The 24,374-nt window shown below is 43.0% G+C and overlaps 2 protein-coding genes across 4 annotated transcripts; both read right to left on the reverse strand.

The window, feature by feature from the left end:
• Positions 1 to 15,495: 15,495 nt before the first annotated feature.
• On the reverse strand, positions 15,496 to 19,633 carry LOC109205361 (haloacid dehalogenase-like hydrolase domain-containing protein Sgpp). 2 transcript variants are annotated; one of them, XM_019368071.1, is made up of 5 exons: positions 18,601 to 19,633; positions 17,656 to 17,770; positions 17,383 to 17,534; positions 16,550 to 16,811; positions 15,496 to 15,944 (listed from the first exon to the last, which is right to left on the reverse strand). In XM_019368071.1, exons 1-5 carry the CDS (start codon positions 18,633 to 18,635, stop codon positions 15,750 to 15,752), a joined length of 759 nt encoding a protein of 252 aa, XP_019223616.1. In that variant the 5' UTR covers positions 18,636 to 19,633; the 3' UTR covers positions 15,496 to 15,749. The 2 variants fall into 2 exon arrangements, with proteins under 2 accessions (XP_019223616.1, XP_019223615.1); XM_019368070.1 differs by having other exon boundaries at positions 17,656 to 17,773.
• LOC109205362 lies at positions 17,686 to 20,122 on the reverse strand. 2 transcript variants are annotated; one of them, XM_019368072.1, is made up of 2 exons: positions 19,646 to 20,122; positions 17,686 to 17,773 (listed from the first exon to the last, which is right to left on the reverse strand). In XM_019368072.1, the coding sequence occupies exon 1, from the start codon at positions 20,040 to 20,042 to the stop codon at positions 19,665 to 19,667; it is 378 nt and encodes a 125-aa protein (XP_019223617.1). In that variant the 5' UTR covers positions 20,043 to 20,122; the 3' UTR covers positions 17,686 to 17,773; positions 19,646 to 19,664. The 2 variants fall into 2 exon arrangements, with proteins under 2 accessions (XP_019223617.1, XP_019223618.1); XM_019368073.1 differs by having other exon boundaries at positions 17,689 to 17,770.
• Between the last annotated feature and the right edge of the window lie 4,252 nt (positions 20,123 to 24,374).

Consider the following 24,374-nt stretch of genomic DNA (forward strand, 5'->3'; position numbering starts at 1 on the left):
GCCAAGAACTCCTCGAATACGACTAATCTGGCCTCGGCGTATACCCACATATCATGTGCCTCACGATGCGCATCCTCATCAGGCCTTGGTGCAGCAGTCTGCTTAAGGACTTCAATCTCAGCCGCCCTGGCATCGAGTTCAGCGGTCAAAGCAGCGACCTTGGTCCGCAAATCAGCAGCTTCCGCCGCTACCCCACGGCTGACCTCCAATTCTTCTTCCTTCGACTGAAGAAGAGTTTCCAGCTCAATGTTCCGAGCCAGAGCAGTCATCAGCTGCTCATCGACCTACTCCAGCTCGGCCACCCTCCGTTTCAGTTGGGCCTCCGACTGTTCAAGGCCCTCACGGAACACCCGAAATTCCGGGTCCTGCTTAAGTAGGTCCGCCAGCGCCCGATGTTTGGCACGACACCGTTGGTACTTCTTCGCCATCTTATTGAAAGTGGCTGCCTTCTTTTGCGCCCGCCGCCTCCTCTCCACCTCCAAAATGAGAATCTAAAAAGGAGAAGAAAAAGAAGAAAGGCAAGTCAGTACGCATCAAAGTTAGCCTTACGGCACACAAAGAAAACTGAAAGCTACCTGCAAGGCCGCGCCAGCAACCCTCCAGGATAGATCCCCGTCACTAACACCCTTCAGCATTTCACGCTCAGCAGCCGCACATAACAGGGTCATATCTGTTGCGGCCTGCTCGCTGTGTTGTAACAGGTTATACCCTCCTGGGATCATAATTCGGCGGTTGGACCTACCCGCCGTCATCTCCACATGGGCTGGACCCCTCGTTAACCCATCTGCATCTCCACGGGCAGCCTCATTGTCCGCCCTCTCGGCACCATCGCCCACTTCTCCAACAGCAGCCGACGAACCGCTCTCTGGAACACGGGCTGGGCTGGCGTCGGCAAAAGCTCTCCTTTGGGGAACCGACCTCCCAGAACGGATAGCATCAGCCATAAAAACCGGCCTCGACACTTGACGGGGTTCACTTACCCTCTCGTCGTCAGTCGCTATCCCCTTGCCCGTTATCAACCGCCGTCTCTTCTCTCTGGCGGCTCCTCACCTTCAGAAGTCTCCTCCATAGACCGCGGGGACGGCACTGAAGGAGTCACTTCACTTGCGGACGCCGCCATAAGCGCAACCTCCTGCTGAGGAACCTCTGGAGCGCCATCACTGAACGAGCCGCAGGGTATGTCTCCGCCATCAGAGTCGGTCTCCGCCCTAGGCGAGGTAACGACGGCCTTCTTCTTCTTGGGGGAGCTCCGACCTGCCAACACGATAAGTCAGGTAACAAAACCTAAGGGAGCTTCCAAACCAAGGCCGAAGAATTACCTGACGGGTCGTACTGTTGAAGAAATGCAGCCCAGGTACGGCATTCCTCCGCATAAGGTATCAATCTTTCCACCCACGATTTAATACTGTCAATAAACTGGGGTGGAGAAGCCCTCGCTACAAAAAAGAAATCACAGTGGCCGAATGGTCAAGGTCACGAACAGTCATGAATTCTGCAAATAAAGGTACTCACGTTCTGGGTTCCATCTTTCCGGGAATCCTTCAGGGTTAGACACCCAGGTGCTCCGTTCTGATGTAGAAGTACCTACGCCAGAAGAGGTGGTTGGCCTTGTCGTCAGACTTAACTACCAAACTCTTCGTGCCACGGCTTTTCAACTGCAACATGGTACCCCTCAGGTAACCAGGGCTGAATAACTGTAAAAGATGATGAACTGAGACGCCGCACTCAGCCTTAGCTGCGTACGTGGTCAGAATCCAGCACATCTTCAAGGTGTAAGGACTAAGCTGAGCCGGACACACATTGAAAAAACGGCAAAGCTCCTCTGCTAGAGGGTAAATCGGGAGACTATAACCGATCAAAAACGGGTACTCGTAAAATGTGCAGTACCCAGGCCTGTGCACATTGGCATAGTCCATCCCAGCCGGAGCCATTTCCACATGGTCAAGAATGTTGTGTGTCGCTCGAAGGTTGTCTAGATGAGATTGCAATAAATCACTATGCTCCCAGGGAAGGGCTGGACTTATCGTTTGAAAATCCTTTCGAATATGCATTTCCTTTGGGAGGACGTTGTCTACGGTAAGGGGAACAAGGGTCTTTTTCACTTCCTCCTCCTCACCACCAGAGGAAGGCGGAACCCTAGATGGGTCAGTGTCCTTGGTCTTTTTACCACCTTGACGACGTTTTACCATGATGATTCTGTTGGGGAAATAAGGCACTAACGACGAGAAATATGACTTCAAAGAAGTGGAGGAGTCTCACACGAAATAACGGTTACAAGAAAGAAAGGCAAAGAAGTAAACCAGAAAATGTTTTCCAAAGGTTCGAAAGATGAATCGAATTGAACCTCTCCCCCATTTATAGGGTTAGGTTGCGCAGAAATCGAAGAGTCATGATTCAAAACGTGCGCGGGAAACCAAAATGTCACATCATCCTTTGAACCGCCTTGGGAGAAAGTATAATAGTGACGCATACAGGCGATGACGTCATTCCGAAAAGGAAGCCACGCGTCAGTGGCCCGGCAACACCGTACATTTCGCCTTATGCACGTTGCCTCCCCAGGTCGAGGTCAAATTCTCCTAAGACGAGGTTTACATTTCCGCCCATTGAAGACGCCTACCGAATGCGTCTCCAATGAACGGAGGGACTAACTGTATAGGGTCAAATTTGACCGTCAACGTCTCTACGCCAATGGGTACGCCTAATGAGTATACGTCAACTAACGCAAGGGTACGACTTGGGCGTGGGAACAGAATCGACATCGTTTAAGGCTCAGTGTCTTCATTAGGAAAACGTTACCTATGTTTGTATCTTTTTGATTATTTCGAGGGAGGTCTCCTACTATATAAGGGAGACCTTCACATTGTAAAAGGGGGGGCCTGAGATAATACAACTCTCTGATTTTCTCTTACTCTCTCTCTATCTCTATCTCTAACGAGTACTTTCTCTGGAGTTCATATTATCGTTTTACATTATTAGATCTACAACAACAACTTCATTTTTCATCTCTAGGTCTATTATATTTGATTACGATTTACCCTTTCCTACTTTTGATTGTTTTTAAGCTCGCAAAGTATATCGATAACTTTTGAGCCAAACAATAATAATTTCCCTAAATATTATTTTTTTCACGGTTACGAGATACAATACTTGCTAATTTAATAACTCAGTATTAGCTAGTAACTATTTACAAATAATTAGTTATCACGGTAAAGAATGATGAATTATGTGTCACTTTATTAACTTGTTGAAACTTAAAAATAAATTATGCTAAAGAATCATATTTAAATTGTGATTTATGTTTTTATCTAAATTCTATTTCAAATAGAAAGCACATTAAAAAACAGGAGTATTTTAAAAAACAACAAATTATAATATCGAAATTCTTTCAAGATTCATTACTCCTTAAGAGATACATATGAGATGTGATGACCCGAGAGGTCATCACTTGTTTTAGAAATAAATTCTGTGTTCTGAGGCCTAAAAACCTCCAATTTATCTCACCTCAATTTGCGTGCGCAGTCCGGGCGTGTATCCGGAAAGCAATTATGTGAAAATCTGTGAAAAATGGTAAATTTTGCTTTTAAAATGAATTTGAGTTGACTTCGGTAAACATTTTAGGTAAACGAACCCGGACCCGTGATTCGACGGTCCCGGAGGGTCCGTAGGAAAACATGGGACGTGGGCGTATGCCCGGAATCGAATTCCGAGGTCCCAAGCCCGAGAAATGAATTTTTAAAGAAAAATGTTTTCTCGAATATATATGAGTTTTTGGAAATTTGAATGTTTTTGAAATTGATGGTATCGGGCCTGTATCTTGGTTCCGGAGCCCGGTACAGGTCTTATATGGCGTTTAGATTGAGCCTGTAAAATTTGGTAAGAAACGGACTTGAAATGACGTGAATCAGACCCTCGGTTGCGAAATTTAAAACATAAATGCTCTTGAGAATTTTCTTTGATTTTGATGCTAAATTCGTTGTTAAAGGTGTTAATTTGGCGATTTGATAGCACGAATAAGTCCATATGATGTTTTTGGGTTAGTATGCATGTTTGGTTTGGAGCCCCGAGGACTCGGGTGAGTTTCCGATAGGCCGCGGGATGTTTTTACACTTAGAAAAGTTGCAGGTTTTCAGTTTCTGGTATTCTGGAGTTTTGTTCTTCGCGTTCGCGGAAAGACTCTTGCGAACGCGAAGGGTAAGTCAGGCTGAAGGAATTTTCCTTCTACATGAACGCGTGAAACATGTCACGAACGCGAAGCCTTGGGGGTGCTACCCTTCGCGAACGCGGACCTGCTATCGCGAACGCGAAGGCCTTTGGGCCGGGGCAGGGGGGAAGGAATTTTGTTCTACGCGAACACGGCCAATGGCCCGCGAACGCGAAGGCTATTGGGCCTGACCCTCCGCGAACGCGACAGGCCCTTCGCGAACGCGAAGAAGGCCTGTCCAATGAATTAAAAACAGTAGCAAAATCGGGATTTAGTCCATAACTTCATATTTTCAAAACTAGAGAGCATTGAGGCGATTTTCAAAGAACAAGTTCTTCCCCAAAGCATTGGTATATGATTCTAAACCTTTTTCTTTCGATTCCCCATTGCATTTCATCAATTTTCATCCAAAAACATAGGGCTTTTATGGTAGAAATTAGGAATTTGGGTGGAGTTAGGGCTTTTTGATTAATTGGGATTTAGATCTCGTTTTGGGGTCGGATTTCGAAACTAATTGTATATTTGGGCTCGTGGGTGAATGGGTGATCGGGTTTTGGTCCGAACCTCGAGTTTCGACCAAGCGGGCTCGGGGTCGATTTTTGACTTTTTGGGGAAAATGATAGGAAACCTATAATTAAGCATTGGGTATGAATTCTTTAGCATTTATTGATGATGTTAAATTAATTTGGACTAGATACAAGGAATTTGGAGGCGAATTCTAAAGGAAAAGCGGTGTTTGAGGCTTGAGTTGGCCGTGGAAGTTTGAGGTAAGTGTTTGGTCTAAGCTTAGCTTGAGGGATTAGGAGTTGTATCTTATTTTCTATGTGTTAATTGTGGAGTACGATGTACAGGCATGGTGACGAGTATCTATACGTCGGTGTCAAGCATGCCCGTGAGTCTTGTATTGAAATTGTTGTGACTCCCTCGTGGTTTATTCATGCGTAATATGTTGTTGTTCTATTATTGTTCCCTTGCCGGGATGTTGTTGTTATATTATTGTTCCCTTGCGGGGATGTTGATGTTATATTACTGTTCCCTTGCCGGGATGTTGTTGCTATATTATTGTTCCCTTACCGGGATATTGTTGTTGTCTTATTGTTCCCTTGCCGGGATTCTTCTATGATTGGTGTTGAAATATGAAAGGTGGTAATATGTGAAATGGGAGCGGGTTGCACGCCTGCAACGGTAACATATGAAATGGGAGCGGGTTGCACGCCTGCAACGATAATACATAAAATGGGAGCGGGTTTCACGCCTGCAACGATAATACATGAAATGGGAGCGGGTTGCACGCCTGCAACAGTAATATATGAAATGGGAGCGGGTTGCACGCCTGCAACGGTAATATATGAAATGGGAGCGGGTTGCACGCCTGCAACGAGAAAGAAATGAAAGTGAATACTGTGTTTGTTTTCCTCATTATTGTTGGCAACTAAATTATGGTTACTTTACGTTCTTGTTTGGTATTTTGTTGTTATCTGATACTCCCCGTAGCATGCCTTCCCCTCCCCATCTTTAACTATGAATATCTGCTTTTATTTTCCGTTGTGTATGCTTTAGCTGGTTTATTTGGTAGTGTGGTCCTAGCCTCGTCACTACTTCGCCGAGGTTAGGCTAGACACTTACCAGCACATGGGGTCGGTTGTGCTGATACTACACTCTGCACTGTGTGAAGATACTGATCCCGGAGCGTTTGGACCGCAGTGAGGGTGCTGTCTTCATTCCATTCAGGCGACCCGAGGTAGTCCTGCAGACGTCCGCGGGCCTTGGCGTCTCCTTCTATCGTTTCCCTTTCTGTTTTTACTTATTCAGAGACAGATTTGTGTATTTCTGTTCAGACCTTATTTGTAGTATTCTTAGATAGTCTGTGACTTGTGACACCAAATTCTGGGTAGTATTGTACTTCAGATTATGTAGCAGTGTTTGGTTGAACTATTAAGTTTTCGTCTTCCGCATTTCTGGTTATTTAATTTATTCCGCTGTTTAATCACTCATTACTTTGAATTGTTGAACATGCTTAATAAAAAGGGTATTGATTTAATAATATTCGGCTTGCCTAGCTTCCACGAGTAGGCGCCATCACGACTCCCGAGGGTGGAAAATTCGGGTCGTGACAAGTTGGTATCAGAGCTCTAGGTTACATAGGTCTCACAATTCACGGACAAGCTTAGTAGAGTTTGAGGGATCGGTACGGAGACATCTGTATTTATCCCCATAGGCTACAAAGTGAGGAAAAACTTCACATCTATTCTTTTTTGTCGTGCTGTTTGGTTTCTCAATGCTAATTGAATTTCTACTCTGTTCTTTAGCAGATGGTGAGAACACGCGCTTCCTCATCCACTGATCAGCAGCCCGAGCCCCCAGCAGCAGCTCCCACGAGGGGCAGAGGGCAAGGCCGAGGCCGTGCTAGAGGCCGAGGCAGGGGCAGGGGTCAGCCTAGAGCAGCAGCACCAGCGGCAGAGCCTCAAGTTGAGTTTGATTATGAGGTTCCGGCCCAGGCAGTTCCGGTGGTCCCAGCTCAGGTCCCAGAGGGGTTCATTGCTACCCCAGTACTCCAGGATGCTCTGCTCTGTCTAGTGGGCCTTATGGAGAGTGTCACCCGGGCAGGCTTGCTTCCTAAAGCACCAGCCATCTCTCAGGCTGGAGGAGGAGCCCAGACTCCTGCTACTCGCACTCCAGAGCAGATGGCTCCCCAGTTTCAGACTCCAGCAGCTCAGCCAGTTAGAGCAGTTCAGCCGGGTGTGGTAGCTCAGACCGTTGATGGAGCAGCTATGTCTGCTGATGCCTTGTGGAGATTGGACAGGTTTACCAAGCTCTTCACTACCACTTTCAGCGGTTCATCTTCTGAGGATCCCTAGGATTATCTAGACTGCTGTCATGAGGTTCTCAGGAACATGGGGATAGTAGAGACCAATGGGGTCGACTTTGCTACTTTTCGCTTATCTGGATCCGCCAAGACTTGGTGGAGAGATTATTGTTTGGATAGACTAGTTGGGTCACCAGCTTTGACTTGGGATCAGTTTTCTCAGCTATTTCTGGAGAAGTTTCTTCCTATCACTCAGAGAGAGATCTATCGGAGGCAGCTTGAGCGTCTCCAGCAGGGTTCTATGACTGTTACTCAGTACGAGAACAGGTTTATTGATTTGTCCCGTCATGCTCTTCTTATACTTCCCACTGAGAGAGAGAGAGAGAGAGAGTGAGGATGTTCATTGAGGGACTCATTCAGCCTATTCGACTTCAGATGGCTAAGGAGACGGGGAGTGAGATTTCTTTTCAGGAGGCGGCCAACGTGGCCAGGAGGGTCGAGATGGTTCTTTCACAGGGAGGTGGTCAGGGGGTCTGACAAGAGGCCTCGCCATTCAGGCAGATTCAGTGGTGCCTTATCTGGAGGCAGAGATTCTTTTGGTAGGGGCCATCCTCCTAGGCCTTTTCAGTCAGCACTTCAGGTTTCTCACGGTGCTTCAGGTGACCGTGGTTCTCATACGCAGTATTCTGTCAGCAGTTCTACAGTGCACCACCAGCTCCTATCAGTGCACTGCCGCTCCAGAGTTTTCGGGGTGGTCATTCAGGTCGTCAGGGTCAGCAGTTCCAGCAGCAGAAGGCTTGTTTTACTTGTGGCGACACGAGGCATATTGCTAGGTTTTGTCCTCGAGCTCCGAGCAGTTCTCAGCACCAGGGTTCCCGTGCCATGGTTCAGGCACCGAGTGTTCCACCGCCCGCCCGCCCAGCCAGCTAGAGGCGGAGGTAGGGGTGCTAGAGGTGGAGGTAGAGGTACTAGAGGTGGAGGTCAGTCCGCTAGAGGTGGAGGTCAACCGGCAGTAGGCCGTCCCAGAGATGTAGTTCCGAGTGGTGGGGCCCAACCCCGATGTTATGCTCTTCCAGCCAGGCCTGAGGCTGAGGCTTCCGATGCAGTTATCACAGGTACTATTTTGGTTTGTAGTAGGGATGCTTCAGTACCATTTGATCCAGGGTCTACATACTCTTATGTGTCATCTTATTTTGCACCGTATCTGGTCATGCCTAGTGATTCTTTGAGTGCTCCTGTTTATGTGTCTACACCGATGGGTGATTCTATTGTGGTAGATCGTGTTCATCGTTCTTGTATAGTCGTGATTGGGGGTCTTGAGACTCGTGCAGATTTGTTACTTTTGGATATGGTTGATTTTGATGTCATACTGGGGATGGACTGGTTATCACCTTACCACGCTATCTTGGACTGTCATGCCAAGATTGTGACCTTAGCCTTATCGGGTTTATCTCGCCTTGAGTGGAGAGAGACTCATGGTCATTCTACCCGTCGTGTTATCTCATATATGAAGGCTCAACGTATGGTTGAGAAGGGATGTTTGACCTATTTGGCATATGTTCGTGATTCTAGTGCTGAGGTTCCTTTTATTGATTCTGCGCCTATAGTTCGTGAGTTTCCTAAGGTATTTCCTTCAGACCTGCCGAGTATGCCACCCGACTGGGATATTGACTTCTGCATTGATTTGGCTCCAGGCACCCAGCCGATTTCTATTCTGCCGTATCGTATGACCCCGCCTGAGTTGAAAGAGTTGAAGGAGCAGTTGCAAGACTTGCTTGATAAATGCTTCATTAGACCAAGTGTCTCGCCTTGGGGTGCGCCGGTGTTGTTTCTTAAGAAGAAGGACGGATCAATGAGAATGTGTATAGATTATCGGCAATTGAACAAGGTCACAATCAAGAATAAGTACCCATTGCCGAGGATTGATGATTTGTTTGACCAGCTTCAGGGTGCCCAAGTGTTTTCTAAGATCGACTTGAGATCTAGCTACCACCAGTTGAGGATTAGGGCATCCGATGTCCCCAAGACAGCTTTCCGCACTCGGTACCGGCATTATGAGTTCTTGGTGATGTCATTCGGATTGACAAATGCCCTGGCAGCTTTCATGGATTTGATGAACCGAGTGTTCAGGCCTTACTTGGATTCGTTCGTGATAGTCTTCATTGATGATATTTTGATTTATTCCTGCAGCCGGGAGGAGCTTGAGCAGCATCTGAGAGTGGTTCTTCAGACTCTGAGAGATAGTCAGCTGTTTGCTATGTTTTCGAAGTGTGAGTTCTGGTTCTCAGTTGCTTTCTTGGGTCATGTGGTTTCAGCAGAGGGTATTCAGGTAGATCCAAAGAAGATAGAGGCAGTCAAGAACTAGCCTCGACTCACATCAGCTACAGAGATTCGGAGTTTCTTGGGTTTGGCAGGCTATTATCGTCGGTTTGTGGAGGGGTTTTCATCTATCGCAGCCTTGATGACCAGGTTGACCCAGAAGGGTGCCCAGTTCAGGTGGTCGGACGAGTGTGAGGCGAGCTTTCAGAAGCTCAAGACAGCTTTGACTATAGCGCCGGTGTTGGTTTTGCCCACAGGTTCAGGGCCATATACAGTTTATTGTGATGCATCTCGTATTGGACTTGGTGCGGTGTTGATGCAGGATGGCAAGGTCATTGCTAATGCTTCGCGTCAGTTGAAGATTCATGAGAAGAACTACCCAGTACATGATTTGGAGTTAGCAGCCATTGTTCACGCGCTGAAGATTTGGTGGCACTATTTATATGGCGTGTCATGTGAGGTGTTCACGGATCACAAGAGCTTGCAGTATTTGTTCAAGCAGAAGGAGCTAAACTTGAGGCAGAGAAGGTGGTTGAAGCTATTGAAAGACTATGATGCCACCATCTTATATCACCCGGGGAAGGCCAATGTGGTGGCCGATGCTTTGAGTAGGAAGTCATCCAGTATGGGTAGTCTTGCATATATTCCGGTCGGTGAGAGGCCACTTGCTTTGGATGTTCAGGCTTTGGCCAATCAGTTCGTGAGGTTGGATGTCTCTGAGCCCAGCCGCGTGTTAGCTTGCACAGTCGCTCGTTCTTCATTATTGGAGCGTATTTGAGATCGGCAGTATGATGATCCCCATTTGTGTGTTCTTAGGGACATAGTGCGGCACGGAGGTGCCAAGCAGGTTACAGTTGGAGATGATGGAGATTTGAGGCTGCAGGGTCGAGTTTGTGTGCCTAATGTGGATGGACTTCGCGAGTTGATTTTAGAGGAGGCCCATAGTTCCCGGTACTCTATTCATCCGGGCGCCGCCAAGATGTATCAGGATTTGCGGCAGCATTATTGGTGGAGGAGGATAAAGAAGGACATTGTTGCCTATGTAGCTCGGTGTTTGAATTGTCAGTAGGTAAAGTACGAGCATCAGAGACCTGGTGGTTTGTTCTAGAAGATTGAGATTCCTGAGTGGAAGTGGGAGCGTATCACTATGGACTTTGTTGTTGGACTCCCACGGACTCAGAAGAAGTTCGACGCAGTATGGTTATTGTTGATAGGCTGACCAAGTCAGCGCATTTCATCCCTGTGGCAGTCTCCTATTCTTCTGAGAGGTTGGCTGAGATCTATATCCGGGAGATTGTTCGTCTTCCTGGTGTGCCTGTATCTATCATTTCTGATCGAGGTACGCAGTTTACCTCGCATTTCTGGAGGGCAGTTCAGCGTGAGTTGGGCATACGGGTCAAGTTGAGCACATCATTTCATCCTCAGACGGACGGGCAGTCCGAGCGTACTATTCAGATTTTGGAGGATATGCTCCGAGCTTGTGTTATTGACTTTGGAGGCTCGTGGGATCAGTTTTTGCCTTTGGCGGAGTTTGCCTACAACAACAGCTACCAGTCGAGCATTCAGATGGCTCCCTATGAGGCTTTATATGGTAGGCGGTGTCGGTCGCCGGTTGGGTGGTTTGAGCCGGGAGAGGCTCGGTTGTTGGGTACGGATCTAGTACAGGATGCCTCGGACAAGGTCAGGATCATTCAGGATAGGCTTCGTTCAGCTTAGTCCAGGCAAAAGAGTTATGCCGACCGTAAGGTTCGTGATTTTGCATTCATGGTCGGTGAGCGGGTGTTGCTTCGGGTGTCGCCTATGAAGAGCATGATGAGATTTGGAAAGAAGGGCAAGCTTAGCCCTAGGTTCATTGGCCCGTTTGAGATTCTTGATCGAGTGAGAGAGGTGGCTTACACACTTGCGTTGCCGCCGAGTTTATCAGCCTTGCATCCAGTGTTTCATGTGTCCATGCTTCGGAAGTATCACGGCGATCCATCCCACGTGTTAGACTTTAGCACTGTCCAGTTGGACAAGGATCTGTCCTATGAGGAGGAGCCGGTAGCTGTTTTAGACCAGCAGGTTCGTTAGTTGAGATCGAAGAGTTTCCCTTTCGTTCGTGTTCAGTGGAGAGGTCAGCCTGCTGAGGCATCGACCTGGGAGTCCGAGTCCGATATGCGGAGCCGTTATCCCCATCTTTTCTCTGACTCAGGTACTTCCTTCTTATGTCCGTTCGAGGACGAACCGTTATTTTAGAGGTGGAGAATGTGATGACCCGAAAGGTCATCACTTGTTTTAGAAATAAATTCTGTGTTTCGAGGCCTAAAAACCTCCTATTTGTCTCACCTCGATTTGCGTGCGTAGTCTGGGCGTGTATCCGGTAAGCCATTACGTGAAAATCTATGAAAAATGGTAAATTTTGCTTTTCAAATAAATTTGAGTTGACTTCGGTCAACATTTTGGGTAAACGGACCCGGGCCCGTAATTCGACGGTCCCGGAGGGTCCGTAGGAAAATATGGGACTTGGGCGTATGCCCGGAATAAAATTCCGAGGTCCCAAGCTTGAGAAATGAATTATTAATGAAAATTGTTTTCTGGAATATATATGAGTTTTTGGAAATTTGAATGTTTTTGAAATTGATGGTATCGGGTTCGTATCTTGGTTTCGGAGCCCGGTACAGGTCTTATATGGCGTTTAGATTGAGCCTGTAAAATTTGGTAAGAAACGGACTTAAAATGACGTAAATCGGACCCTCAGTTGCGAAATTTGAAACTTAAGTGTTCTTGAGATTTTTCTTTGATTTTGATGCTAAATTCATTGTTAGGTGTTAATTTGGCGATTTGATAGCAAGAATAAATCCATATGATGTTTTTGGGTTAGTATGCATGTTTGGTTTGGAGCCCCGAGGGCTCGGGTGAGTTTCAGATAGGCCACGGGATGTTTTTATGCTTAGAAAACTTGCAAGTTTTCAGTTTCTGGTATTCTGGAGTTTTTTCTTCGCGTTCGCGGACTCTTGCGAACGCGAAGGGTAAGTCAGGCTAAAGGAATTTTCCTCCTACGAGAACGCGTGAAACAGGTCGCGAACGCGAAGCCTTGGAGGTGCTACCCTTCGCGAACGCGGACCTGCTATCGCGAAGGCAAAGGCCTTTGGGCCGGGGCAAGGGGAAAGGGATTTTGTTCTACGCGAACGCGCCCACTGGCCCGCGAACGCGAAGGATTGAGGAGTTAAAGCTCCGCGAATGCGAGCCACTAAACGCGAACGCGAAGGCTTTGGGCCTGACCCTTCGCGAATGCGACAGGCCCTTCGCAAACGCGACAGGCCCTTCGCAAACGCGAAGAAGGCCTGTCCAGTGAATTAAACACAGTGGCAAAATCGGGATTTAGTCTATAACTTCATATTTTCAAAACTAGAGAGCATTGAGGCGATTTTCAAAGAACAAGTTCTTCCCCAAAGCATTGGTATATGATTCTAAACCTTTTTCTTTCGATTCCCCATTGCATTTCATCAATTTTCATCCAAAAACATAGGGCTTTTATGGTAGAAATTAGGAATTTGGGTAGAGTTAGGGCTTTTTGATTAATTGGGATTTAGATCTCGTTTTGGGGTCGGATTTCGAAACTAATTGTATATTTGGGCTCGTGGGTGAATGGGTGATCGGGTTTTGGTCCGAACCTCGAGTTTCGACCAAGCGGGCTCGGGGTCGATTTTTGACTTTTTGGGGAAAATGATAGGAAACCTATAATTAAGCATTGTGTATGAATTCTTTAGCATTTATTGATGTTGTTAAATTAATTTGGACTAGATACAAGTAATTTGGAGGCGAATTCTAAAGGAAAAGCGGTGTTTGAGGCTTGAGTTTGCCGTGGAAGTTTGAGGTAAGTGTTTGGTCTAACCTTAGCTTGATGAATTAGGAGTTGTATCTTATTTGCTATGTGTTAATTGTGGAGTACGATGTATAGGCATGGTGACGAGTATCTATACGTCAGTGTCAAGCATGCCCGTGAGTCTTGTATTGTAATTGTTGTGACTCCGTCGTGGTTTATTCATGCGTAATATGTTGTTGTTCTATTATTGTTCCCTTGCCGGGATGTTGTTGTTATATTATTGTTCTCTTGCCGGGATGTTGGTGTTATATTACTGTTCCCTTGCCGGGATGTTGATGTTATATTATTGTTCCCTTGCCGGGATATTGTTGTTGTCTTATTGTTCCCTTGCCGGAATTCTTCTTTGATTGGTGTTGAAATATGAAAGGTGGTAATATATGAAATGGGAGTGGGTTGCACGCCTGCAATGGTAACATATGAAATGGGAGCGGGTTGCACGCCTGCAACGGTAATATATGAAATGGGAGCGGGTTGCACGCCTGCCACGGTAACATATAAAATGGGAGCGGGTTGCACGCCTGCAACGGTAATACATGAGATGGGAGCGGGTTGCACGCCTGCAACAGTAATATATGAAGTGGGAGCATGTTGCACGCCTGCAACGAGAAAGAAATGAAAGTGAATATTGTGTTTGTTTTCCTCATTATTGTTGGCAACTAAATTATGGTTTCTTTACGTTCCTATTTGGTATTTTGTTGTTATCTGATACTCCCCGTAGCATGCCTTCCCCTCCCCATCTTTAACTATGAATATCTGCTTTTATTTTCCGTTGTGTATGCTTTAACTGGTTTATTTGGTAGTGTGGTCCTAGCCTCGTCACTACTTCGTCGAGGTTAGGTTAGACACTTACCAGCATATGGGGTCGGTTGTGTTGATACTACACTCTGCACTGTGTGCAGATACTGATCCCGGAGCGTTTGGACCGCAGTGAGGGTGCTGTCTTCAGTCCATTCAGGCGACCCGAGGTAGTCCTGCAAACGTCCGCGGGCCTTGGCGTCTCCTCCTATCATTTCCCTTTCTGTTTTTACTTATTCAGAGACAGATTTGTGTATTTCTATTCAGACCTTATTTGTAGTATTCTTAGATAGTCTGTGACTTGTGACACCAAATTCTGGGTAGTATTGTACTTCATATTATGTAGCAGTGTTTGGTTGAACTATTAAGTTTTCGTCTTCGGCATTTCTGGTTATTTAATTTATTCCCTGTTTAATCACTCATTACTTTGAATTGTTGAACATGCTTAATAAAAAGGGTATTGATTTAATAATATTCGGCTTGCCTAGCTTCCACGAGTAGGCGCCATCACGACTCCCGAGGGTGGAAAATCCGGGTCGTGACATGAGATTTCACATCGAATACATTACTTTTGATGTTTGAGTTGTAACGACGTTGCAACTACTTTGCATATTATGATATATGTCATACTTTTCATATTATTGTCGAATTATAATTTATAAATATTTTAAATAAAATATCTGTTATGATTTTGTGATTTTAATTTAATTTTTATAATTATTTTTTATTTTACACTATCTTAAAATTTTTGAAATTAGTAAACTATAAAGATCCGTGGGACTTACGTCCCATGTCTCGGGGCTTACGCCTCATCAGAGGTAAAACGCCTCGCCTCACGCCCCTGCCTTTTAAAACATTGATATAAACAACTATATATAGGCGATATTTCTCCATCAATTCTTACATCCAAGAGAGCGTATATTTGTTGAGAATGACAATTAATCTTATGCTCAAACAATATGTATTATTTTATCGTTTCTGCTTTTCATCTATTTTCTGATTCTTAACATGTTGTTATTATTTTTATGGTTGCTGTTGATGATGCTCTCTTTTTGTCTTCTTGAGCCGATGATATAGAAACAACTTCTCTACTCTCTTGGGGTAGGGGTAAGGTCTACATATACACTATTCTCCCCAGACCCCACTTGTGAGATTTTACAGGGTAGTTGTTATAATAGTTCATGTCATCAAAAATAGAATTACACAAGCGAGTATACATATAACTCTAATATACATATAACAGAACGGCTAGCATTTAGACAAATGTCATAAGTTATGTGACAACACAATATAACTAAACAAGCTTTAATTAAGCTTGCTAAGTTATAAATATACTGAATCCTTTATATATATATATATATATATATATATATATATATATATATATATAGTATCTAATACTAAAATCCAACTACTTTTCAGATTGAGGTATAGTTAATTGATTATTCTATAGGAGTCAAAGTACTGTCTATAACAAGAAAATGCAAGAGTTCAATCAAACCAACCCCAGAAACAAGAATAAAGGTCTTCACTGAAAAAAATTGACTCACACATGGAGTTTACACAAGGCCGATGAGTACATGACACATGTCTTTCATATACACTTTTATCGCTAACCATGGTTAATTAGTACTACTATGTACTTTCGCCTCAATCTATCAATTAACCATCACAAAAACCAATATAATTTAGTGTAAACATCGAATATGAGTAAGTTATTTGCCGATCTTTCACCTCATATATATTGTCTATGCCTTATCGACTCATGCTATGGTCTTCTTCTCAGTACTTGACATCTTATCAATCTCTTCAAGAGCTGCCCATAATTTTGGATCTTCATAATTTTTAATAAGAAAAGTAGGATTTGCTTCCATAAGTAACTGAGATGGATTTCGATTTGCCAAGCCAATAACAGACATTTCAGCTGCCACCCCAGCCTTTATCCCTGAGACAGAATCCTATCCATGGAACAAACATGCAATAAGTTTCATTAAGATAAAACTGAGGTTAATTTGATAGATGCCCAACAAACTTTCAATCTATTATACTAAAGTCATAAAGGATATGCTTATATAGCAGAAAAAAACAATAAGTTGCGGAAAATACTAAATCAAAATGCCAAAAAACACAAGTTTATTGGCAAATGTATAAAATTGTCATGTAGGTATAATCACGTCATCAACTCACCTTACATACTATTCATGTCACCACTTAAAAGAAAAACTCATTTTCCGACCTAATATCGTCCGATGTCTCACACCATGTGACGTGATCATTAGTTTTTTCTTTAAAAATAAAATTAGGTCGGAAATTGGGTTTTTCATTTTTTTAGTGATGCCGCATGGATAGTTGCTGCAGCGACAACCTACTTATGTTTTTGGGACCAAATTTATCATTTTCTGACATTTTTATTTTCCATAATATACAAACATAATGAGTTATTTCAACATTATATAGATTAGTTCTATGAGTCTGGTGCGACAAATTGAAAGTTGGATGATTGTCCATCCAATTACTTCGATGAAAACTGATAAGGAAAACTAAAAGTCAAAAGAAATCATACCTCAAATACAAATGTGTGATCTTTTGATACATTCAACACTTCAAGGGCCTTCAAATAGGGATCAGGATATGGTTTTGCATGTTTGCAGTCACTTCCGAGAATCAGTGCATCAAAGAAATCAGCAAGGCCAAGCTGATTTATACACAGTTCAGCATTTTCTCTAGGTGCATTGGTAACTGCAGCTCGTTTCAGACCACGATCTTCAATCCACTTTCTCAACTTGTAGAGACCATTTAGAGGTTTCAATTGTTCTTTTGCCAACCTATAGTTTCCACCCACAATATCTATTAGATTGGTGGATTAATGATATTGAACTTATAGTTAAGTTGCATAACACTAATTGAAATGGGATTTAAGTTAAATACACTGAAGAACCAATCTTCTCATATACGATCGACATCTTTCGGAGCCCTTCTTGAACGAAATATTTCTATTGAAAAATAGTAAGCATTGTAGAAGTCTTTGCTATATTTTGAGGTTACCCTACAGCTATTCAAGTATCCTTTCATGCATTATTTAAGGCACCAAAGAAAATTAATTCTAACTTCAAAATGGCCGCTTCTTCTTTTGATGGATAATTGGGAAATCTACCTTATCAATTTTTGGCAATGTCATTTTTCTCTGTACTTTCACATAGGAATGGTCCGACTTTTTACACGGTCAATGTAGTTTAACCTATTATAGCAGGTTACAAGTTAATGGTTATCATAAAGATTTAATTGTAATTATCTTATAAGTGACCTGATTATGTAAATATTTTTTTACACTAGAAGTTCATAGAACTAAACTTAAACTCATTGAAAAAGACAAGGTATGGTAAGGAAGTTAAATACCTTCTAAACAAAGCTTCCTTGTCATCTAAGAATTTTACACCCCTTTCATGATCATTAGGGAAAAAGACAGAGACAAGATCTTCATTGTGTTTCCCAGAAATAGTCTTGACAAACCACTCCTCATCAACTGGCACACCCCCATTGTAGCCTATCTGTTGAAAATAACCCATGCAAAGGTAATGAAAATCATCATGAATTTCTCATTTACTGTTCACAATTTCTTTTCTTTTTTCTACAGGAAAAAAGATCATAATATAAAGAGTTGATACGTACCTCCAGAAGCATTTCACGGAATGCAAGATAGTGAAATGGATCAGAATCACATAAAGTTCCATCAATGTCAAATAGTATTGCTTGAAGGGGAGCAAGCCTTGCTAGAGAGGAAGAACTGCTAATTAAGACAAAATATAGCAGCAATTAGCTATACTCTATTGGTTCCCATCGCGAAAGAATTGTTACGATAGTTTGATGCAGTACAAACTCCGCCTATGCGAGCTTCCCAAAATATAACCAATTTTAAGCCGAGAGAGTAGAAGGGTTACAATACATTGGAAGTCAGAGTAAACATAGTCTGGGTATGATGAATCCTCTTAAGACCGATCCATTGGAATGTGCCTACTTTTTTTTTCCTTTCAGGTATAAAGCTGTCTACGAGACTAAAGGGCAGCTCGGTGCACAAAGCATGCTGGGGTAACGCAGGGTCCGGGGAAGGGCCGTACCCCAAGGGGGTGTGATGTAGGCAGCCTACTCTGATGCAAGCATCAGTGGCTAATTCCACGGCTCAAATTCGTGACCTTTAGGTTACACAAAGACAACTTGACTGTTGCTCCAAGGCTCCCCTTCAAAGCCGTCTACGAGACTATACCAAAGAAAGCCGTCTACGAGACTATACCGGAGAAAACAGGCGGGCCAAAATCAGCGGGAATAATGAGAAAGAATTGAGCATTATACATTTTTCATATACATCAATCAGATTCAACATCTCAAAACTTCCAAGACGTGTGATATGGACAGATAAATAAAATATAAATGAAGAATTTCCAAATGGTCATTAGGAGAAAATGATTGCAACCCTGCAGCAAGGGAATGAAATTTCAGCTCTCATTCACATAGCAATCAATGGAAATGTTTCAACAACATCATAGCAAAATCAAAATCTTGGTCAAAATACAAGCTGCCCCTTAAAATATAGGCGAAAAGGAGGACCAAAAATTTCACCTTTCCTTAGAGTTTTCTCCGGCAGAAGTGGCCATCTTGTTATAATGGATATTACACAATTGTTAAGAGTTGTGTAATAACCTTAGATGAACCAACTTCTACTTGGAAAACTGCCTTGAAGATCAGCTTAAACTTGAAACTGCCTCAGAAGCAAAGAAATGGAAAATAATACTAGAATTCATGGAGACAAATATGATAAACATTGAGGGGTAGAGAAGTCTCAGAATTATTAGAATTCTCCTGTACGAGAAAATTGCAAAAAAAGAAGGGATTGCGTCTGATTTCTAACCAACTCCCTTTACAAAACTATCCATTTAGACAATTTCTTTTCCTTTTTTTTTTCTGATTAAAAAAAATAGAGCCTGAAATTGCTGGTTAAAGTGAATGGAGCCATAATTTAAACTAAATGAAGCATTCACTCTCTCTTTTTAATGTAAAAAGCAGAATTAAGAGGGGAACTTAAGATATCTCACTAAACAACAATTGTTTGAAGAGCATTTCATTCAAATCCATCACCCCACCGTTCAATTTATGATTTATAACCTATTGACATGTTATACAAATTTCTTTACTTTTTCAAATCCTTTAACGTGAACGCCATAAAGATAAGACAAACTATTACTCCATTTTATGAGATGGTACTTGGCTAGGCAAAGTTAAGAAGAAAAAACTGATAAAATTTTTAGTCTAAAATAAATACATATTTATACAACTACTAAATTATCTCATTAAGCGTTAAATAATTAAATTCTTAATAAAGAAAAGTGTCATTCTTGTCGGACAGATTACGAAATGTGAAACATAAAATGAGGAAGAGCAATTAATTCCTCTGTCCAACTTACGTGATACACTTTTTTTTAGTTTGTAAAATTACAAATATTTATATTTAAAAATAATTTAACTTCAATTTTTTTATTTTTACCATGAGAACTAGAAAAAAAAAAAATATTTATGGTTCATTTTAGACCAAAATTTTCTTTCTTAAATTACATGCCTAATCAAACAACATCACATGAAATAAATTCAAAGGAGAACAAAAGAGTACCAAAAATTGACAATAATAACTAGAAGAAACCCAATTTGTCAGCTCCAACTACAGCAATACCCTTGCCCTTAACGGACTCAAAAAGCGGCGCCACCATTTTGCGATAATGAACAGGCCGATTCACCTCTTCTTCAACATCAATCTCCACGTTATAAACTTTAACTTCATTAAGCCGATCGCCGAGCTTCTCTCCGACTCTAGAAGCGATCTTCGCGTCCCACAAATTAAGACACCTAGGCACTCGGTTCAGCTTGGCTTTACACTGCGCCGCAAACTCTTGCTCCGATGATGAAGACATTGCCACGATTGTGTCGGTGGTGGTTGTTGTCACTTGTGCCGTGATTTTACGGCAGGAGAGGCGTAGGCGGAGAAGGTGGCGGCTTCCGGCGGTGGACATTTTACGGGGTTGTATTTGGGTCGGGCTTGGTTTCTAGAGTGATAAAAATAGTTTCTTTTTGTTCACTGGCGTACACAATATATTTGGGCGAAATGCACAAATAGTCCTATTAAGACAGCTATTTAAGATATAGCCAATAGTTACAAAATATTTAAAGTTTAACCGTTTCAGAATCAAATTATAAACCTCGAATTTTTAAATTGAAGTTTTCAGACCTTCGGGTTTAAAGCTCATTCAAGTTTTAGCATTCGAGTTTGAAGTTAGACTCTGATAGTTTATGTATGGGTCAAAATCTGATCATACGTAGATTAGTGCTAAAAGAAATGGTAAGGGGTCGATTAAGCCGTGGTCGTATCCACAAGGCGTACTAATGACGAGTATCTCGGCCACTGCCGAGATCGAGCCATCAGAAAGCTTGTACGGCAAAGTGTATGTCGTGATACTTAATGGGAACGACGTAAAGTACAATCAAGGGATGAGGTTATTCTGGCTAAGAACTGTTGGGCAAAAATACTTATAATATATATAGTAGGTAAGAAGACAGAAAAAAGGGCTTCTCTCCTTCAAGAAAAAGGGACAGAAGAACAGGGGAAGATCTCTAACGAAAATAAAGCGAAAGTCTAGATCTTGGTTGCAAATCTTTGTAATTGTCATTGCTGAATCAATAAAGATAGATCCCACAATGACATTCCTTCTTTTCCTTCTTTGTCCTTACATTACGGAATAATACGTCAAGAATGTAAGCTCATCGTTTATGTTTGGTATCTTTTATAATCTTAAAAAGGGTTATAAGCTTGATTATATTCTATTCTCGTATTTAACGTGCTTTGATCTAGAGTTAATTATCCTTGGTTAAGAGTTATCCCCTATTTTCTCATTAATTAGTTTAACAAAGAGCTTAACACTTTTTGGTCAAACAATTTGTCGCCGTCTGCGGGGATATCTTAGCTAAATTTTTAGTTCCCTGTAGATCTAAAAGCCAGAGTTCCGCTTCCCGGTGGCCAAAGCCCCACTCTCTATGTAAACACCAACTTGAGAAAGTTGTAGGTAAGCTTTTGAAATAACCAAACAATCAGGGTCAGATCTTTGCACAAAATCGAAATCATGTCCGATATCTATGCAAAACCCACGCCTCACATGTAGCGATGGGTTTGGCACGTCATATGCATGTTCAAAGTAGGATCACGGTCACTACGCACTTAGCATGACCGCAATCCTATTTGTCGTATTTACTATATATGCCGACCTGTATTCCCACCTTTTAGGAAGGGACGATCGTCTACTGTGTGATTCTTTGAAATAACGGGCGTATCCTGCCTTTTTTTCGTACCCATACGCACTATGTGATTCATGAACAAGTATGACATGTTTCCCTTATTGTTTGCGCATATCGGACGGGATCGGATTGGGACTTAGTCTCGAGATCCCAACGGCAAAGTAAGTTCAGCCCACGAGAAGCCTAGACGCGACTAACGACGAAGCCAAATACGGCTACAAAATATGAAACCGCCATTCGAGCACGGGGCGAAGCAAGTAGCCCTACAACGCCTTTCCCGCTTCACCGACTTACTAGGTCGAGGTAACAGACAATTTCGTATGGGTTTAACTTATCGTACTTCCTCTCTTTTTGGTTCGGAATAGGAACACGAGCATTATCACAGGTACTCGAACAAGGAACGAACGCCACCAAACACACTAGGAAAACATTCTGTACAGTACCATTTCGCAGGCAATGATCGAGCAAAGCCCTCTGCGTCGTACCATATTACAAATAACAGAAATGACTCAGAACATGCCAACATTATTAAGAAACAATCTTCGGAACCGGGGACTGAGCAATGGGTCCATGAAACGTATAGTCTTCCCAATACCGACAGAACATGAGCTCGAAAAGCTTGCACGTATGCTCGCCATGACAATCCTACGCCAATTCAACCGATTAAATATTATGAGTCACGTCCGAACGTCGTTTGAATTGATGAATTCCCAGAGTGCCCAGTAACCCAAGCAATAAGTTCATCGTCTGTCCCGCCAACGGCCTCTCCAGGCCGAGCAACGAAGGGACCAGATAAACCGGGACTCCACCGACGCATACAAAATATGCAACGACGCACAATACTCTCCAATGAAAATAGAATTAAACAAATCGGGACTCACCCCGACGCACAGTACTCTTCAATAAAAGCAAAATTAAACAAATCGGGACTCACTCCGACACACATTACTCTCCAATGAAAGCAAAATTGAACAAATCGGGACTCACCCCGACGCACGCATAAACAATGCGGCAACGAGTAATGTTCTCCAATAAAAGTAATGCAATGGACAAATCTCACCATCCCTCCAAACCCGCACAGTGAAAATAAAGTTCGACCTCGCTCGAACACACAACAGGTTATAATTTCGACCTAGCTCGAGTTTACACCCTTACGGCCATCGGGCGTTGCCAAGTGAAAATAAAGTTCGACCTCGCTCGAACTCACAACGGGTTACAATTTCGACCGCGCTCGAATTTACACCCTTACGGCCATCGACCGTCGCCAAGTGAAAATAAAGTTCGACCTCGCTCGAACTCACAACGGGTTACAATTTCGACCGCGCTCGAATTTACGCCCTTACGGCCATCGACCGTCGCCAAGTGAAAATAAAGTTCTGTCACGCCCCAAACCTTGGGAGGCGTGGCTGGCACCCGGTGCCGCACTGGCCCGAGCGAACCACTCTGTAACTCATTCATTTTCTTTGTAACTATCATGGGCTAACATGGCCACAACTCGTAATGTACAACTATAGGTGGGCAAATGTTATATTAATGAACCATCGTTCATAAAACATGACTACATATGGGCCGTCAAGGCCTCTGACATATTGTACATAATAAACCTCTGTATGTCTACAAAGCCTCAAAGATTATTCGATATAAAATGGGACAGGGTACCGGCTGACCCATAAGTATGTAGTAAAACTCTGACACGATGACTCATAGACTCGACTGCACTCCGAATGAGGTGGAGTCTTACCGATCCTTCGCCGAATGCCAATCTCGTCTGCTATGAGGGATCGTCAAACTGATTGTCTATACCTGCGGGCATGAAACGCAACGTCCCCAACAAAAGGGCGTCAGTACGAATAATGTACTGAGTAGGTAAGGCAGAACAGAAACATAACGATAAGTCAACATTAATTACAGACATACAAGAGTCAACCTGAATCTCTGAAGTGCCACCGTATGTACATACTTATTATACTTACATATATATAATGCTTCTCTTTGAGAATATTATCCATATGTATGATGCATGACTACCCAACTAATCAGTGGTAACTGCCCGACCGGCCGTCGCAAGGTGGTAAATGTATGACTGCCCAACCGGTGGTAGATAATGATACATAACTGCCCAACTGGTGGTAACTGCCCGACCGGCCGTAGCCCGGCAGCAAATGCATGTCTGCCCAACCGGCCGTAGCACGATGGTAAATGAAGAGGCTTGACTGCCCAACTGATCAGTGGTAACTGCCCGATCGGCCGTAGCGCGCTGGTAAATGCATGACTGCTTGACTGGCCGTAGCTCGGTGGTAAATGTATAATTGCCAATCGGTGGTAAATAATAATACATAACTGTCCAACCGGCAACCGATGGTAACTGCCCGACCGGCCGTAGCACGGTGGTAAATGCATGACTGCCCGATCGGCCATAGCACGATGGTAAATGAATATGCATGACTGCCCAACCGGCCGTAGCACGGTGGTAAATGAATATGCATAAAGATGTATGTATTACTATATTATAAATATTAATATCTTTATCAAATACCTCAATAGGGAACTAGATACATACTTAGGCATGCTTGAATATCACTCTACGAGAATGAATAACATAGACATCCTTAATTGCTAAAGAGTAGAATCACTTATGGAATATCATTACGTTTACGTATCGTTACTTGGATCATGCCAAAAAAAGAAAGGATTAGCCTTAACATACCTTAATTGCTCATACGAGATCGTAGAAGGTCTCCTTCTTTAAAGCTTCCCTACATCTTACTTTAATAGAGATAATTTGATAAAAGGAACCTCCGGTTAAGATTACTGTTCTTCTTTGTAAAAATAGAAAGAAGAAACAAGACTTGTTTTGTTTTGAAAAGAAGAGGAATTGATTTATAATGAAGGAAAAGAAAGGATATGATGCAGCATTAATTATCTTTGGTGGTGGAAACATGACTAGTTAGATAAGAGGGAACTTTTCATGCATGTTAGACACGTGTTCACCAAAAGTTAATGCTTATCACATTACTTCATGCCATGTGGAAACCATAAGGACATTCTTATCCATG

This window comes from Nicotiana attenuata, unplaced genomic scaffold (assembly GCF_001879085.1).
Source record: "Nicotiana attenuata strain UT unplaced genomic scaffold, NIATTr2, whole genome shotgun sequence".
Classification (NCBI taxonomy): Eukaryota; Viridiplantae; Streptophyta; class Magnoliopsida; order Solanales; family Solanaceae; genus Nicotiana; species Nicotiana attenuata.